The sequence below is a fragment of the Lagenorhynchus albirostris genome, chromosome 20 (assembly GCF_949774975.1).
Source record: "Lagenorhynchus albirostris chromosome 20, mLagAlb1.1, whole genome shotgun sequence".
Lineage (NCBI taxonomy): Eukaryota > Metazoa > Chordata > Mammalia > Artiodactyla > Delphinidae > Lagenorhynchus > Lagenorhynchus albirostris.
Window position 1 is genome coordinate 1,215,485 of NC_083114.1, and position 15,898 is coordinate 1,231,382.

Here is a 15,898-nt window from a genome sequence, read left to right on the forward strand (position 1 = left end):
ATATGCAGATCCTGCCAATCCCACCGGAGCCCCAGCCTACAGAGTCAGGGCCACTCGTGCCAACTAGCATGTACACGAGGTTACTTGCTACCGCCTGTTTGTAAATGTGAAAGACTGGAAACAAACGAAATGTCTATCAATGTGAATCAGGTTGAATTAAATTGTGCTTATCCATACAACGGAGTACTATGCAGCTGCACAGAAGAATAAACACTCTTAACGCACCAAAAATACAGACTAGTGTCATCTGCAGAGCAGGGCAGAGGGGACGCAGCCATGTGAGCTACAAAAGGACAAGGAATGCCCAGCGCACACACCTCTGCCAGGAGGCGACCCTGGAGGGAGCCGCCCCTGGGGAGGGCGCCAGGGCCGAGGAGGAGGGGCTGTTCCCCAGGTCGCAGGCTGCAGCCCTCTTGAATTCCACATCACGTGCAAGTATGATTTACCCAGAACAATAACCAGCCTGCCACTGGTGGGTTCACTGAAGGGACCCCGCCAGAGAAACACAGGCGAGAACGGCCAGGTTCCTGTGCAGAGCTGGATGTCCAGGTTCCAGGCTCTGTGGAACTCCTTTTTCCCTGAGAAAACTGAAGTCTGCTCAAAACCCTGGGAGTTGTGTGTTTTGGTACCAGATCTGACCCGGCTTCCCGGGGGCCCTGTAGGCAGAGCTGCAGGGTCCTCCAGCTGACAACAGCTCTGTCATATGCCAACTGTCTGCTCTCAGTACACACTCCTGAAACCACAGCCACGCTGGGAGGCGGGTCTCCAGCCAGCCCCTGAGGGCATCTACCTGGCGCAGTGCCCGTGTCTAAGGGTCCCCTGGTGCCCATGGCCCGCTCTGGGGAACCCCGCCCTCTGCTATCACAAGTGGGCTCCTGCCGCCCACCCATCAGCAGGCCAGCATAATCTGGGTCTTTCCTAAAGTGAAGGTTCATAAATCGGGGCCTCCTATTCCGACAATTTGGAAATACAATCTATTTACCAGGACTTCCCTGGTGGTGCAGTGGTTAAGAATCCGCCTGCCAATGCAGGGGACACGGGTTCGAGCCCTGGTCTGGGAAGATCCCACATGCTGCAGAGCAACGAAGCCCATGCACCACAGCTACTGAGCCTGCACTCTAGAGTCGGCGAGCCACAACTACTGAGCCTGCGCGCCTAGAGCCCGTGCTTCACAACAAGAGAAGCCACCGCAATGAGAAGCCTGTGCGCCGCAAAGGAGAGTAGCCCCCTCCCGCCGTGACTAGAGAAAGCCTGCGCCCAGAAACAAAGACAAAAAAAAAAAAATACTCTCAAGAAGTGTGTGAGGGAGCTGGGGAAGGAGAGGGGAGCAGCTCTGCCAATCAGCCCAATTTCAACAGAAACACACAGAAGCAAGGCGAGGCTTCTAGAAGGAATAAACAGACCCGAGTCACCTGAAGCATGGCTTCCCCGTGGAACTTCTCGGCTCCCTGGGGAGGGGTCCCTGCCAGGTGTGTTTGCAGTGTGGCTGCAGTTCCCAAACAGGGGTGCTGATTTCTGCAAACATGGGGCTCGACAGGCTCTCAGCTTTGAGGACTTGGTGGCCTGGGGCTGATGAAGGTCAGCAGCCGCCGGCCAGGAGCAGGGACTGATTTCCTGTCTCAAAGGCCCCGCCGGGCACGCTCTCATCCCTCCTCTTGAACTTCCACGGGGCACTACATGGGAAGAGCCTCCCAGGGCTCTGCTCACTTGTGACTCATGGAGCTCCTGGGTTGGGGGGGCACGCGGTGGCGGGAAATCAGAGAGGCGGCGGCTCCCGGGTTAGAGAGAAAGTGAAAATCCACCGAAAATCCATGGGGAAGTGCTGCTTGAGAGGCACTGGGGACACCAAAGCAAGTACTTCTCTCTCTCCCCGGGGAAGCAGCCTCGGAGACAGAATCAAAGTCCTGTCAGTCAAAGTCCTGTCAGAGGAACCGCACAGCAGCCCATCAGACGCAGAGCAGGAAACTGGGAGAGGGGAGTGGGGTGCTGGAGCCCAGCAGAGCAGGAAAGGGCCCCGAGCAGGGGGAGAGGTCGGGGCTGCGGGAGCTGGACCCCAGACCCAGAAGAGACCTTCTCTCTGGTCATCCTGAGCCCACCTTGTCCTTCGGCTCCAGAACTGCCACCTCTGAGCTGCTTCCCACTTACCCCGCAGGGGGGCGATGCCCCGCCCCGCCCACCCTGGACACCTCCTCTCCTCCTGGCCGCCCCCTCCCAGCTGTTCCCTTGCTCCACTGCATTTATCCGGGGCTACTCCAGTTTAGAGGCTGGGGCACAAAGAGTCCATGAGCTGGGGACGGTCCAAGATGGTCATGGAAACGACCAGGTCAGGGGATCCTCACCAGAGCCACATGTCAGAATTGCCTGAAGGGCATTTACTAAATCCACAGGCCTGCTGCATCTAACTTGGCGGGTCTGGGGGAGGCCTGGTAAACAGGGTCTAAAACATCCCGGGGAGGTCATCTAGCCAGGGCACTCCTGCCTAGTGACCAAGGGTCAAGGGCATGAGGGACAGCCACACAAGGCCCCAGGCTGGAGGTGACCTCAGCCTGGGTGTTAGGGTAAGCCCAGGGAGGGGCCTGCAGGACAGCTCACCAAATCGGTGCCCAGCAGGACCGTCTCCCAGAGGTGAGCTCCGAATAAATAAAGGAAGCACAGACAGAGCTCCCATGCTAGAGCCTGAGCCCCTCATCATTAAAATGGTCTGGCCCTGCCCTGTCGGGCTGGAGGGTGCTGCCTGAGCTGGTGTGGGCCGGGGCTTCGCATGGGCCGAGCACAGGGCGGGGCAGTGAAGCCACAAGCGGCCACTGCTGGGGCCCACTTTATACCCGAGCGGACCGAGACGGGAGGGGAACCCACCCAGGGTCACCCAGGCCCCTGGTCCCTCTCTCCTGCCCTGCCATCCACCCACCTTGCCCGCTGACCCCTGGGCGGCTGCTGGACCCCACCTGGATGCCCCTCCCCAGGCGCCTGGCACTGGTCTCCCTCGTGGAGCCCATGTCGCCCTGGGTCACGACCCCCTTCGTCCTCAGGCCCTGAGTCCCCAGGGACTTTATCCACTTACTCTCTTACCTCACGAATGTGTCCAGGTGGTGGAGATGTGGCCGTAAGGAAGACAGATGTCTGCCTTAGGGAGCTCGGGGCCCAGGGCTTTGGGGGCGAGACAGACACTCCCTCCCACACACATCAGAACACACGAGTTTGAGCTGTGGCGAGCCCAAGTACAATACGGGCTGTGAGGGGATCACACAATGGGGGCTTATCCGCGGGGCGTTGGGACAGGGAGAGGGCAGGCTTCCCCTCATTCAGGAAGAGGCCGACAGCAGGGCCAGGACCCTCCCTCGACAAGGCAGGGGGAGGGGCTGCGCTCCAGCCCCCATGGGACGAGGATGCTCCGTTCCAACACGTGTGCATGTTCCACGCTTCCTGGGGACCCGCAAGCTGGGCATGAGAGTGGGAGGTTCACGGAACCAAAAGACCAGCGGGGCCAGAGAGACGTCAGGAAGGCCCGTGGGTGAGGGAGGAGCTCGGTGTGGCAGACGGAGGGGCGGGCGACATGGGCAAAGGGAGCTAGAGTGCCCGCGGCCTGAGCCCCCTTCCGGCCTCTGGTCCAGATGCCCATCCCACCCCCTCGCACTTCCCACTTCCTCCCCTCTGCACCCACGGCCTCGGCCACCCGTCCAGCACCCGCCTCGGCCTCCAGAGGCCACGCCCCACCCGTGGGCTCAATAAACGTGGACAGGCCGGGGGCGGGGTGGGCAGGAAGGAGGCCAGGGGCTGCGGGGTTAAAATGCCTTCTCCTCAACACATCCTGTCTCCTGCCAGGACCGAGCTGGTCGTCTGCAGCTCCCCTCCCAGAGGGCTCCCAACCTGCTGCCCCTAGGGCGGCCAAGCCCTCCACCCCTCCCGCCAGCGCCGCCTGGGAAGGGCTTGAACCTTAGCTGAACCTCCAACCCGGCCTGCTGGGCCTCGGGATGCAGCTGCCCCGAACCTCGGATTATCTATCCTGTCTCTCTTCTCAGGCCCACGGCACAAATTCCACCGGCTCCGCCTTCAGAAATGCTCAGACTCTCATGGCTTTTCACCCCCTCTACTGCCACCCCAGTCAAAGCTGCCATCGCTTCACACCAGGGTGATTGTGACAGCCCCAGCCCAGCCGTCCTGGGCATGGCAGCCAGCGTGGTCCCTAAAATGAACCTCAGGGACTTCCCTGGTGGTCCGGTGGCTAAGACTCCATGCTCCCAATGCAGGGGACCCGGGTTCAATCCCTCGTCAGGGAACTAGATCCTGCATGCCGCAACTAAGAGTCCACATGCTGCAGCTAAAGATCCCAAGTGCTGCAATTAAGACCTGGTGGAGCCAGATAAATTTAAACACAAAAAAAACTATAAAAAAAATAAAATGGGGACTTCCCCAGTGGTCCAGGGGTAAAGAATCCGCCTTACAATGCAGGGGACGTGGGTTCGATCCCTGGTCAGGGAGCTAAGATCCCACATGCCGCGGAGCAACTAAGCCCACATGCCACAAACTACAGAGCCCACGCCACAACTACAGGAGAGAAAACCCACGCGCCACAACTAGAGAGAAGCCCGCGCGCCACAAGGAAAGATCCCGCATGCCTCAATTGAGACTTGATGCAGCCAAAAATAAATTAAATAAATAAATCATAAATAAATCTTAAAAAATAAATAAATAAGATGAACCTCAGACCAAGTGGAAGACAGGGTCCCTGCCTGGATCCCGGCCCCCCGGCCCCAGTGCTGTCCCTCAGACGCAACAGAGCCCCTCTGTCCTGGGACCGTGCGCTGGGAAGCCCTTCCCTGGCCTGGTGCTCACACCTCCGCCCCTCGAGCCACCTGGGCCAGGCCCTCCTGGGTGACTTGTTCACAAGCACTCACCCCCAGCTCTTCCTCCCCAGCCATGTCACCAGCTGACCTGGGTGCGTGGTAACTGTCCTGCTCGTGGCGCAGGGGAGGGACTCCGTCTGTCCCGTCCCTGCTGTGCCCTCAGTACTCACTCTGGGACCCGGCATGAGGTGGTCACTCAGGACATGTTGTTGAATGAAGGCAGGGCCAACCGTCAGAGGCTGGTCCCCAGCCTCCACGTGGCAAGGCCAGTAAGGACAGCGCCAAGGCCAGGGCTGCCCAGGTCTGGAGAGGGTTTAAGAGAGCGTGGCTACCGTAAATTACATTTTTACAGTGTGGACAGAGGGCCACATACCGACTAATTTGGAAGCAGTACACATGGAATGTACCTGTGATGCAGAAGAGGACGTAAATACAGCAGCAAGAACAGACCCGGCAGCGCAGGGGTGGGGGCGCCTGGGCCTCACAAGTCTTCCCCGCGTCCCGCCTTCCACTACCCCACAGACCCCGGGGGCCTCTCCCTCCTGGGACTCCAGCCAGTCCCCAGGGCTGCGGAAGGCGGGAGGAGGTGGGGATCGTGCTGCAGGGGACCCCGAAGCCAAGCAACGTCATTCCCCTTGTGATTAAGAGGCGGTCACTGCTCTGACTGCGGGCGGGGGGAGGACGGTGAGGAAAACCACTTGTCAGACGTCAGGGCAGCGGGCTGCACACAGACCGACTGGAGCGGCCCGCCGCCCGCCTGCCCTGGGTGGGGGACACGCACCCTTCCTCCGTCTCATTGATGATGTCGCAGATCTCCATGTTCAGCGTCCAGTCCTCGCTCTGCAGGGAGCCGTCTGTAGCCTTTTCTGCAAATTCAGAAAGAAAACTGGCTTACACTTCTCCTGGAATAAGGACCCCGGCGGGGAAGAGGAGGGACCCGGACCCACCCCACTCTCCCACCAGGCAGATGGGCTGAGCCGACAGCACCTCTGGGTGCTGCTCCCACGAGAATACCTGGGAGGGGGGCCGGGGGCTGACTCCTAAGCCTGCCCTTCATTCACCAAACTCCCATGAGCTAGAACTCTCAGAAGAGAACGCAGGGGAAAGGCTTCATGACATCGGGTGTGGCAATGATTCTACTCACAGATGTGACAACAAAAGCACAGGCAACGGAAGAAAAAACAGATAAACCGACTGCACAAAAATTTAAAACTTTCTGTGCATTAAAAGACACAACCAACAGAGTAAAAACGGAGCAACCTACGGAATGTTAGAAAATATCTGCAAATCTGAGGAGGAGTTAGTGTCCTTTAGAATAAATAAAGAAGACCTGAACAGACATTTCTCCAAAAAAGATATACAAATGGCCAACAAGTCCATGAAAAAAAGTGTTAAAAATCACTAGTCATTAGGGAAATGCAAATCAAAACAACGAGATACCACCTCACACCCACTAGGACGGCTGCTATCAAAAAAAAACAGAAAATAGGGACTCCCCTGGTGGTCCAGTGGCTAAGACTCTGCGCTCCCAATGCAGGGGGCCCAGGTTCGATCCCTGGTGGGGGAACTAGATCCCACATGCGTGACACAACTAAGAAGCCCGCATGCCACAACTAAAAGACCCCTTGTGCCACAAATGAAGATCCAGTTACATAAAACAGCCATAAATAAAATATATATTAAAAAAAACAGAAAATAACAAGTGCTGGAGAGGATGTGGAGAAACGGCTTGTGCACTGTTGGTGGGAATGGAAAATGATATAGCCCTTATAAAAAATATGGCAGGGGGCTTCCCTGGTGGCGCAGTGGTTGAGAGTCCACCTGCCGATGAAGGGGACACGGGTTCATGCCCCGGTCCGGGAAGATCCCACATGCCGCGGAGCGGCTGGGCCCGTAAGCCATGGCCACTGAGCCTGCGCGTCCGGAGCCTGTGCTCTGCAGCGGGAGAGGCCACAACAGTGAGAGGCCCGCGTACCGCAAAAAAAAAAAAAAAAAAAATATGGCAGGTCCTCAAATTATCAAAAAGAGAACTAACATATGATCCAGAAATTCCACTTTTGGGTACACACCCAAAAAGAGTTTCGAAAGAGTTGAAAGTAGGATCTCAAAGAGGTATTTTCACATTCATGTTCACAGCAGCTTTATTCACAATAGCCAGGAAGCAACCCAGGTGTCTAGACACAGATGATGGATAAACAAAATGTGGTAGGTTCACACAATGGAATATTATTCAGCCTTAAAAGGGAAGGAAATTCTGACACCTGCTCCAACATGAATAGAACCTCAAGGATATTATGCTGAGTGAAACAAGCCAGATACAAAAAGATAAATACTGTGTGATTCCACTTATTTGAGCATCCTAAAGTAGTCAAATTCATAGAGAGAAAGTAGAATGGCGGGTGCCAGAGGCTGGGGGAAGGAGGTGGTGAGTTGCTGCTGAATGCGGACAGAGCTTCAGTTTTGCAAGACGAAAAAGGTCCAGAGAACGGTTGCACGACAATGTGAATGTATTTAACACTTAAAAATGGTGAAGATGGCCAATTTTGTGATGTGTATTTTAACACAATTAAAAATTAAAAAAAAAAAAATCCCCCTAAGGTAGGCATGATTCTCTCCCACATTTAGAAAGAAGGAAGTGAGGCTCAGAGGTTGGGTCCTTGGCCGGGATCACATAGCTGAGTTGGTGGCACTGACATCCGGTCTCAGGTCTGTCTGTCTCTAACGCCTAGGCATTTGCTGATATGGCCTCAGCAGTTAGCACAGGCGAGTTTGGACCCAACGTTGGGATCTTAGCTGAATTCCAAGCCTGCCCCATCCTAACTGCACAATACTCAAGAGGGAGACCATCATCCCCCTTTCAACAAAAGCTTCAAACAACCCGCACTTCCACTGACGCTCCATAAAAACCCCGAGACCTCTGTACGTGTTGGAAGTGGCCTTGTTTACCGGAGGCAGCTGCGGAGAAGGGACGCTTGCTTTGTACACAACACCCTGGAACTCACACGCCCAAACGAAGGCTGTCCTTACAAGCGGTGAGCACACACTCCAAACAGCTACTGCTACTGCTCCAAACATCTGTGCAACAGCCTTCAGTCTGCATGGAAAAAGCCTCACTGCTTTAATTTTTACCGAAAAGGCTATATCCCCAAAATTTTCACCCCCTTTATTCGTCACCCTGGGCACCCAGACTCCCTACCCGCGAATGAGCAAACCTGCCCCCAAGCGGTGAGAGTCACCCCTGATGAGCCCATGCGTGCGGTGGGCTGGGCGGGGGGCGGGGGTCTCAACCACCAGAGCCCACAGTGCCACTTGGCAGGAGCATTTGATCGGGGGAGAGCAGGGGCAGGCACGCGGGAGGAATGGCCAAAGCACCGTTCAGTCTAGAGAAGGGAAGACCGAGGGCAGAGGCTGCTCGAGGTGAGGGCAGAACGAGGCAGCGTCGGGACGACCCTTGCCCCCACACCCCACCCCACCCCCGCTCGCCCAGCCACTCGGCTCTCTGAAGGGCCCTCCCCTTCAAGGTGTCCACGCCCAGAGGAGGGGACTCCCCCCAGGGGTCACACAGCAGGGGTGTCTGCGGCCACAAACCCAGTGGCCTCCTAATAAAGCCGTCCTGCCTGCGACCCTACGGAGCCAGCGAAGGGACAGGCCAGCTGGCCAAAGGGCCGCCCTCCGCCGGCGGTCTGGCCAGTCACAGCACAGGCCACGGCACAGACTCGGGAAGAGAGAGCGGCAGTGGCACTGTGGCAGGGCCACGGGGACACTGTCTTGGAGGCTTAACAGAGGAAACGTTCAATCAATGAACCTCACATCCAAGTTAGGGGTAGCAGCAGAGTCCATGAACCTCCCCCTCCCCCGGCACCGGGAAGGGGGTCAAAGGCATGAGAACCCATCCTCGGGGTCAGCGCTTTCTATCCAATTACCGGCGTTCTGAGTTTTCAAGCTAAAAGATAGATACTCCTTTTGATTATAAAGAACCAACCCCCAAAGAATGCTTCTTTCTTTTCATTTTGCTGGATATGCCACAGAAATGCAGCTGTGGGTATTTGGCTCGGCTGAGACAGATGAAGGAGGTATGGCTGACAAAGGAGCTCAAATCAGTTCTCGTTTTCCTCTCCTCATAAAAGAATTCCCCCAGCAACAGAACTGAGTTGGATCTGATTGCCCTGCAACTGTGGCCACTCCCACGGGCTCCCTCCCTCCGTCCTGTCCCCAGGCCAGAGGACGCAAAGTTCAGGCTCATTTCTTTTATCACGTAAATTGTCAAAACAGAAGATAAATCCTGGTGCAACAGCAGAAACACAATGCTCCAGGGGACAAGGGCCAAATCATTCCCGCCAGCTAGCCCTTGGGATGGAGAAAGATCAAAGCACCAGTGACCCGGGCTGCAAAGGGCTGACCTTTTAGAGGTCCCCGGTGATATGCTAATGACCAGGGGCTGAGCAGGCCTGGGCAGGGCAGGGCTGGACAGGGCTGTGAAGGGCAGGGCTGTGAAGGGGCAGACACAGCTCCCATTAAACCTTCAGCGCAAAAGAGTATGTCATCCTGATGCTGTTGCCATGGCATTTTCTCCATTCAGAAAAGGCTGCCTCCTGCCTGGTGCGGGCTGGGGGCCAGGGCGCCTTGAAGGTCGACCCTGGGACTTCCCTAGCGGTCCAGTGGTTAAGGCTCCGCGCTTCCACTGCAGGGGGCACGGGTTTGATACCTGGTCGGGGGCCGCTCGACCCTGCCAGCCATGACAGTGCCCTCTCCCAGCCGGGCTTTTCTCCAGCAGCCCACCCCTCACCCTCCCACGCAGTGGGAAATCCCAGGCGGTCCTGCTGGGAGGAGCCTCGAGACCCAGTGGCTTGGTTTCTTGGCTGCGGACGTCCACACTCTGCTGTGAAATGGAGCAACTTCAGAAACAGCCAGCCCCAGAAGGCGGGAGAGGCTGGATTAGCATTTTTGCATTCAGCAACATCCTTCTGGTGAGAATGGAGGAAAAAACAGCCAAATTTTCTACCTCCCCAACAATCAAGAGTGTGAGAAGGAGCCCAGAGGTGCCGGCGCAAAGAAACAGCGTTCCCGGTTGCTTCGTGCCCGGTGTGGAGAACGGAGGAAAGGGGGTCCGGATGGGCAAGAAGCTAATCTGATGATACGCACCAATGACGGAAGCAGCCATCTGGATTCCGCATTGCTACATGCTAGTGGGGCAGGTGGGCACAGACCAGCCAGGGGGAAAGAAAAATCAACCCCAACACTGTACTCAGAGCCATGGTGGCCGCTTGCTCCAGATTCCTAACCTGCTCTGTGAATGTTAATTGCAGCTGGTCCTCTTCCACTGGAGAGCCTCGCCCCTGCTTTATGGGATGTCCTTTTCTACGCCAGCAGGCCCCACTCCTCCTTCACCCCTCTTAAAAGGCAGATAAAGTACATCTGAACAGCCCGCAGACTACAGAGGCAGCTTCCTCTGGAACTTTAAGGCAAAATAAAACCCTGTGGTCCCCATACCATGTACTTGAGATTAGCAGCCTGAGAAGTGCCCTGCACCGTCCTTGACCTGCGGGCAGGGAGAGGGAGACGGCCAGTCGTGACCCAGTCCAGCCACAGCACTGGGGCCCCGATTCCTGGGCCCTAGTGCCACGGGGCCATGGGGAAGTGAGTGGCAACCCCGCCCCTGCCCACCAACTGTGACAGACCACGGCAAGCCCCTGTAAGCAGGGCACATAGGACAAGACAAGCCAGGAAGAACGAGCCAGAGCTGGTGTGAAGTCCTCAGGGACTGGGTAAGCCCCTCTCCCCCACCCCGCAGCTGCAGAGGGCCCCGGGGGGTGGGTGGTGATGGAGAACTTGCTTCCAACCTTAGCTGCAGGTGAGACACCCCTGCCTGGGTCCCGCCCTGTGCCTTCCCACCAGAACCTGTGGGCACGAGGCAGGGACAGACAGACGTGTTCCAACAGCGCCAGGGGGCTGGGGGTCCCGCCCTGGGGAAGGAACGGGACACAGCCCTCCAGCTAACAGCCACTGAGGGCTGGGCATGGGGAAACAGCAGGAGGCAAGACAGACCGAGTCCCTGTCCTGCAGCTCGAGGACCCTGGCTCCAGTCCTGGCTCTGCCTGAGCTCCTGGACTCTGCTTCCCTTTTCTTCTCTGGTTCCTTCTCTAGGTGTTGTTTCCCGCCAAATGAGGTAACAGGTCTCAGTGATCTCTGATCCCCCCAGTCCCCTACCCCACTCTGACAGTACATTGGCCTATGATTCCTTTTCTTCTTTTTTTGGTGATTTTTAAAATAATATTTATTTATTTGGCTGTGCCGGGTCTTAGTTGCGGCACGTGGGATCTTTAGTTGCGGCACGTGGACTCTTAGTTGCGGCATGTGGAATCTAGTTCCCCGACCAGGGATTGAACCCGGGCCCCCTGCATTGGGAGCTCAGTGTCTTAACTACTGGACCACCAGGGAAGTCCCCCATGATTTTTTTTGTATGTGTGTGGTAAAATATACACAACATAAAATTTACCACCTTAACCATTTCTAAATGCACAGCTCAGTGGCATTCCGTACATGCATATTGTTGTGCAACCGTCATCACCATCATCTCCAGAAATTATTCATCTTCCGAAACTGAAACTCTGTCTCCATTAAACCCTCACTCCCATCCCCCTTCCCCAGCTGCTGGCACCCACCCTTCTGCTTTCTGTCTTTAGGAGGTGACCCCTCTAAGTACCTCACATAAATGGATTCATACAATATTTGTCCTTTTTGTGACTGGCTTACTTCACGGAGCATAATTTTCTCAAGATTCATCCATGTTGGAGCAAGTGTCAGGATTTTCTTCTTTTCTAAGGCTGAATAATACTCCATTGCGTGTAGACACCACGCTTTGTTTATTCATCTGTATGGGCTGTTTCCACCTTTTGGCTACAGTGAATGATGCTGCTATGAACATTGGTGTGCAAATACCGGTTTGAGTCCCTGCCTTCCGTTCTTTTGGGTGTATACCTAGAAGTGGGATTGGTGGTCATACGGTGATTCTATGTTTAACTTTTTGAGGAACTGCCAGACTGTTTCCCCCAGCGGCTGCACCATTTTATGCTCCCAGCAGCAGTGCACAAGGGTTCCAATTTCTCCACACCCTCGTCTCCTTGTTATTTTGTATCTCATCACAGTCTTGATTTGCATTTCCTAATGACTTAGTGATGTTGAGCACCTTTTCACATGCTTATTGACCAACTGTATATCTTCTTTGGGTAAATGTCTATTCAAGTCCATTTTTACCCATTTTGGGTAGTTTGGTTTTTTGTTGTTGAGTTGTAGAAGTTATTTAATTTTTATTTATTTATTCATTTTTGGCTGTGTTGGGTCTTCGTTGCTGTGTGCGGGCTTTCTCTAGCTGTGGTGAGCGGGGCCTGCTCTTTGTTGAGGAGCACGGGCTCTAGGCACGTGGGCTCCAGTAGTTGTGGCACACACGCTCAGTAGTTGTGGCACACAGGCTTTAAAGCACAGGCTCAGTAGTTGTGGCACACGGGCTTAGTTGCTCCGTGGCATGTGGGACCTTCCTGGACCAGGGCTCAAACCCGTCTGCGTCCCCTGCACTGGCAGGCAGATTCTTAACCACTGCGCCACCAGGGAAGTCCCTAGAAGTTATTTATATATTCTGGAAATTAATCCTTTATCAGATACATGCTTTGCAAATATTTTCTCCCATTTTGTGGGCTGTGTTTTCCTCTTTTGATAATGTCCTTTCATGCACAAAAGTTTCCAATTTTGATTAAGTCTGATTTATCTATTTTTTTCTTTTGGTGTCAAATCCAAGAAATCATTGCTAAATCCAGTGTCATGAAGCTATCCCCGTTTTCTCCTAAAACGTTTATAGTTTTAGCTCTTATGTTTAGGTCTTTGCCCTATTTTGAGTTAAGTTTTCTATATGGTATAAGGTATGGGTCCCACTTCATTCTCTTACATGGGGATATCCAGTTTTCCCAGCACCATCTGTTGGAAAGACTGTCTTTTTCCCACTAAACGGTCTTGGCACCCATGTCAAAAATCAGTTGAGCATATATGGGAAGATTTACTTCCAGGCTCTCTACTCTATCCCATTGGTGTGCATCTGTCCTTATGCCAGTGCCACGCTGTTCTGGTTACTGTAAATTCTGAATCAGGGAAGCTGAGTCCTCTAACTTTGTGCTTCTTTTTCAAGGTTGTTTTGGCTATTTGGAGTCCCCGAGGTTCCATCTGAATTTTCGGATGGAGTTTTTTATTTCTGCAAAAAATGCTGGTGGGCTTTCGATGCGGGTTTCATTGAATCTGCAGATCACTTCGGGTAGTTTTGTCATCTTAAAAGTATTAAGTCTTCAACCCATGAATATGGGTTGTCTTTCCATGTATTTATCTTCTTTCCTTCCTTTCAGCAGTGTTTTGTAGTTTTCAGTGTATAAGTCTCTTACCTCCTTGGTTAATTTCTAGGGATTCTATTCTTTTTCATGCTACTATAAATGAAATTGTTTTCTCAATTTCCTTTTCAGATTGTTCAGTGTTAGTGTATAGAAATACAGCTGATTCTTGAGTGTTGATTTTTTTATCCTGAAGCTTTGCTGAATCTATTAATTCTAACATGTTTTTTTTTTCATGAAATCTTTAGGTTTTCTACATACAAGGTTATGTCATCTGTGAACAGAGTTAATTTTACTTCTTTCTTTCCCATTTGGATGTCCTTTATTTCTTTTCTGCTGTAATTGCTCCAGCAAGGACTCCCAGTACCATGTTGAGTAGAAGTGGTGAAAGTTAGCATTCCTGGGCTTACATAGAACTTCACCAAACCCGATCATCACTGTGAGAGCAAATGAAGGGAAGAGGAGACCCATCGGAGCTGAGCCTTCATTTCAGGAAAAGGTAGGTTACCTGCCCGAGTGTGAAAGCGGGAGCCACATCCGGGTCCAGAGGACTCTGCCAGCCAAGGGGCCTTGTATCTGCGTCCCGCCCCCAGGAGGTTACTTGGACTTCTCCGGCCTGGAAAGCCTTCGCCCCCGCCAGCCTGCCCATGTCTAGTGTTGCCGCCACGTCCTCCCCCGAGCCTCCTTAGATACCATCCCTAGGGATGCTTCTGACAGGCGCCAGCACCTGACGGTACAGTCCATGCAAGGGCCAAGTTCTCAAGGCCGTTCCAACTCTGTTCTGGGAGGTTCTCCCAATGTGACGGCCGTAACAAACCGTGGGGGTACCTGGCTTCCCGTCTAAACCTGCAGCTGCGCGAAGGCAGCACGTCTCCGCATCTGCGGCAGGGCCTGGCCTGGCCTGTGATGCCAAGCAGCGATGACTGCACACCCTCTGCGGCCCTGGGCGCTGGGCCCTGGGTGGCCTGGGGAGATCAGCGCTGGGCGCCAGCTGTCCCCAGGGTCTCCCTCTGGGCTCAGAAGCAGGAGAAACAGGCGTGACTGTGGAGTCTGAGCAGGGAGTTGGAACCCACGCTTTGGTGGCTTCAAACTTCAGCCAATTACTGTGTGACCCCCGGAACGCAACCTCTTTAAGGCTTTCCGTCATCTCTAAGATGCGATAATCACAGCGGGTTTTCTCACGTGGCAGCTGTGAAATGAACTAAGCACGAAACAGGAAGCACTGCAGAGCCCATGACTCAGTGGCCTCCCCCCGCCCCGCCCCGTGCCATGGCCCCCCACACCCTTCCCTCGCATTCCCATGTCACCACTGCCACCTACAGGTAAACAGCCGCCCACCAGCCACCCCGGCCGCTTGATGCCCAGGAGCCTGCAGATACACAGCTTCCTGATTTCTGGGTTTCTGCGCCACAGGGGCTCCCCTTCTGGAAGGAAGCGCCCAACAGCCCGGCCCACCTGCGAGGCAGAGGCACCGTTTCCTCAGGGATCCAAACGCTGAAGCTCCCAGGTCTCAGAGCCCAGCCGGTAAGATTGCCTACGAGTCACTCACGACACATGTCACATCTCCCGACTCTGGACATGGGCCCTGGGCAGGCTGCCCGTGCCCCGCCGGCCATGTCTCACCCTCAGAGCTGCCACCTCTGACCTCGCGTCGTCAAGGCGCCAGTGCGCACTCCTCTCGCACAGAAGGAGCGCAAGGGGAGGGAATCCGGTGTCCAGCGAGCACACCTTCTGTTGGGCCGGGCTCTTCACAGACTCGTCTTATGTACCCCAGACCCGCCCCCACGGAGGGCAGCCGGTCTCAGAGGGGAAGACAGTGAGGCCGAGGGGTGATCAGCCCGACGGCGACGGCACACCGCCTGCAGGGAGCAGCGACCAAGGTCACCCTGGCGCACGCAGCCTGGGACCCCGACACCCACAGACAAGGCTGGGGCCTCGAGAGCAGCCAGGGCCCCAGTCCCCGGCCACAGCCTGCCCTCCTGATTTCCCAGAAGGCCTGGGCCGAGAAGTGAACAGGCAGCAGGGGTGAGGGATCAAGTGCAATCGGCTGCCAGGTCAACTCTCTCCTTGTTCTTCCTTTTTTCATTAATAAACTTTTAATATTGGAATAATTTCAGATTTCCTGAGAAGTCGCAGAGATTGTGTAAGGGTCCCTATGTGCCCTTCTCCCAGTTTCTGCTAATGTTAACATCTTACAGAACCGCTGCTCACGTGTCAAAACTGAAAAATTAACATCGGCAGAGAACTACTAACTAAACTCCAGGCTTTATTCGGATTTCTCCGTTTTTCCACTAAAATGCCCTTTTTGTCCAGGATCCAATCCAGAGTACCACACTGCATTTAGTCTTCTCTTTTTAATCTCCTATTTTCTTTAAAGACTGACAAATTCACAAAATCACTAACTTACTCTCCCACCTGGAGAGCTCGGTTCCAAGGGTCAGCTCTGTCGGAGCCCCAACTCCACGCCGGCCTAATTAGGACACCACACGCTCCCCTCCCCCAACAAAGGGGCCCTTCAGGCCAGCCCGCAGCAGAGAGGAGACGCCTGTCAGCCTCACAGGCCCCAGGCTGCTGACCCAAGTTCTTTTTAACTGGGACCCCCCCCTTGGGGGTCCCCAGCTTAGGTGCACGTGGGTGTGTCCTCTAGAGGCAGAGACACGGGGCACCCGATGGAGCATTTCCCGA

The 15,898-nt window shown here is 54.7% G+C and overlaps 1 protein-coding gene across 13 annotated transcripts in view; it reads right to left on the bottom strand.

The window, feature by feature from the left end:
- The window catches only part of TOM1L2 (target of myb1 like 2 membrane trafficking protein), an 87,129-nt gene that overhangs the window by 37,842 nt on the left and 33,389 nt on the right, over positions 1 to 15,898 (bottom strand). For 11 of the 13 annotated variants that reach the window (XR_009537790.1, XM_060135805.1, XM_060135812.1 and 8 more), the window contains exon 2: positions 5,626 to 5,710. Coding sequence is in view for 12 of the 13 variants with exons in the window: in XM_060135805.1 (XP_059991788.1) it covers positions 5,626 to 5,710 (85 nt within the window). In the remaining variant the exon portion in view is untranslated. Of the gene's footprint in view, positions 1 to 1,412; positions 5,606 to 5,625; positions 5,711 to 15,898 lie in introns of those variants that run through there. The other 2 variants (XM_060135807.1, XM_060135806.1) reach the window with 2 other exon arrangements.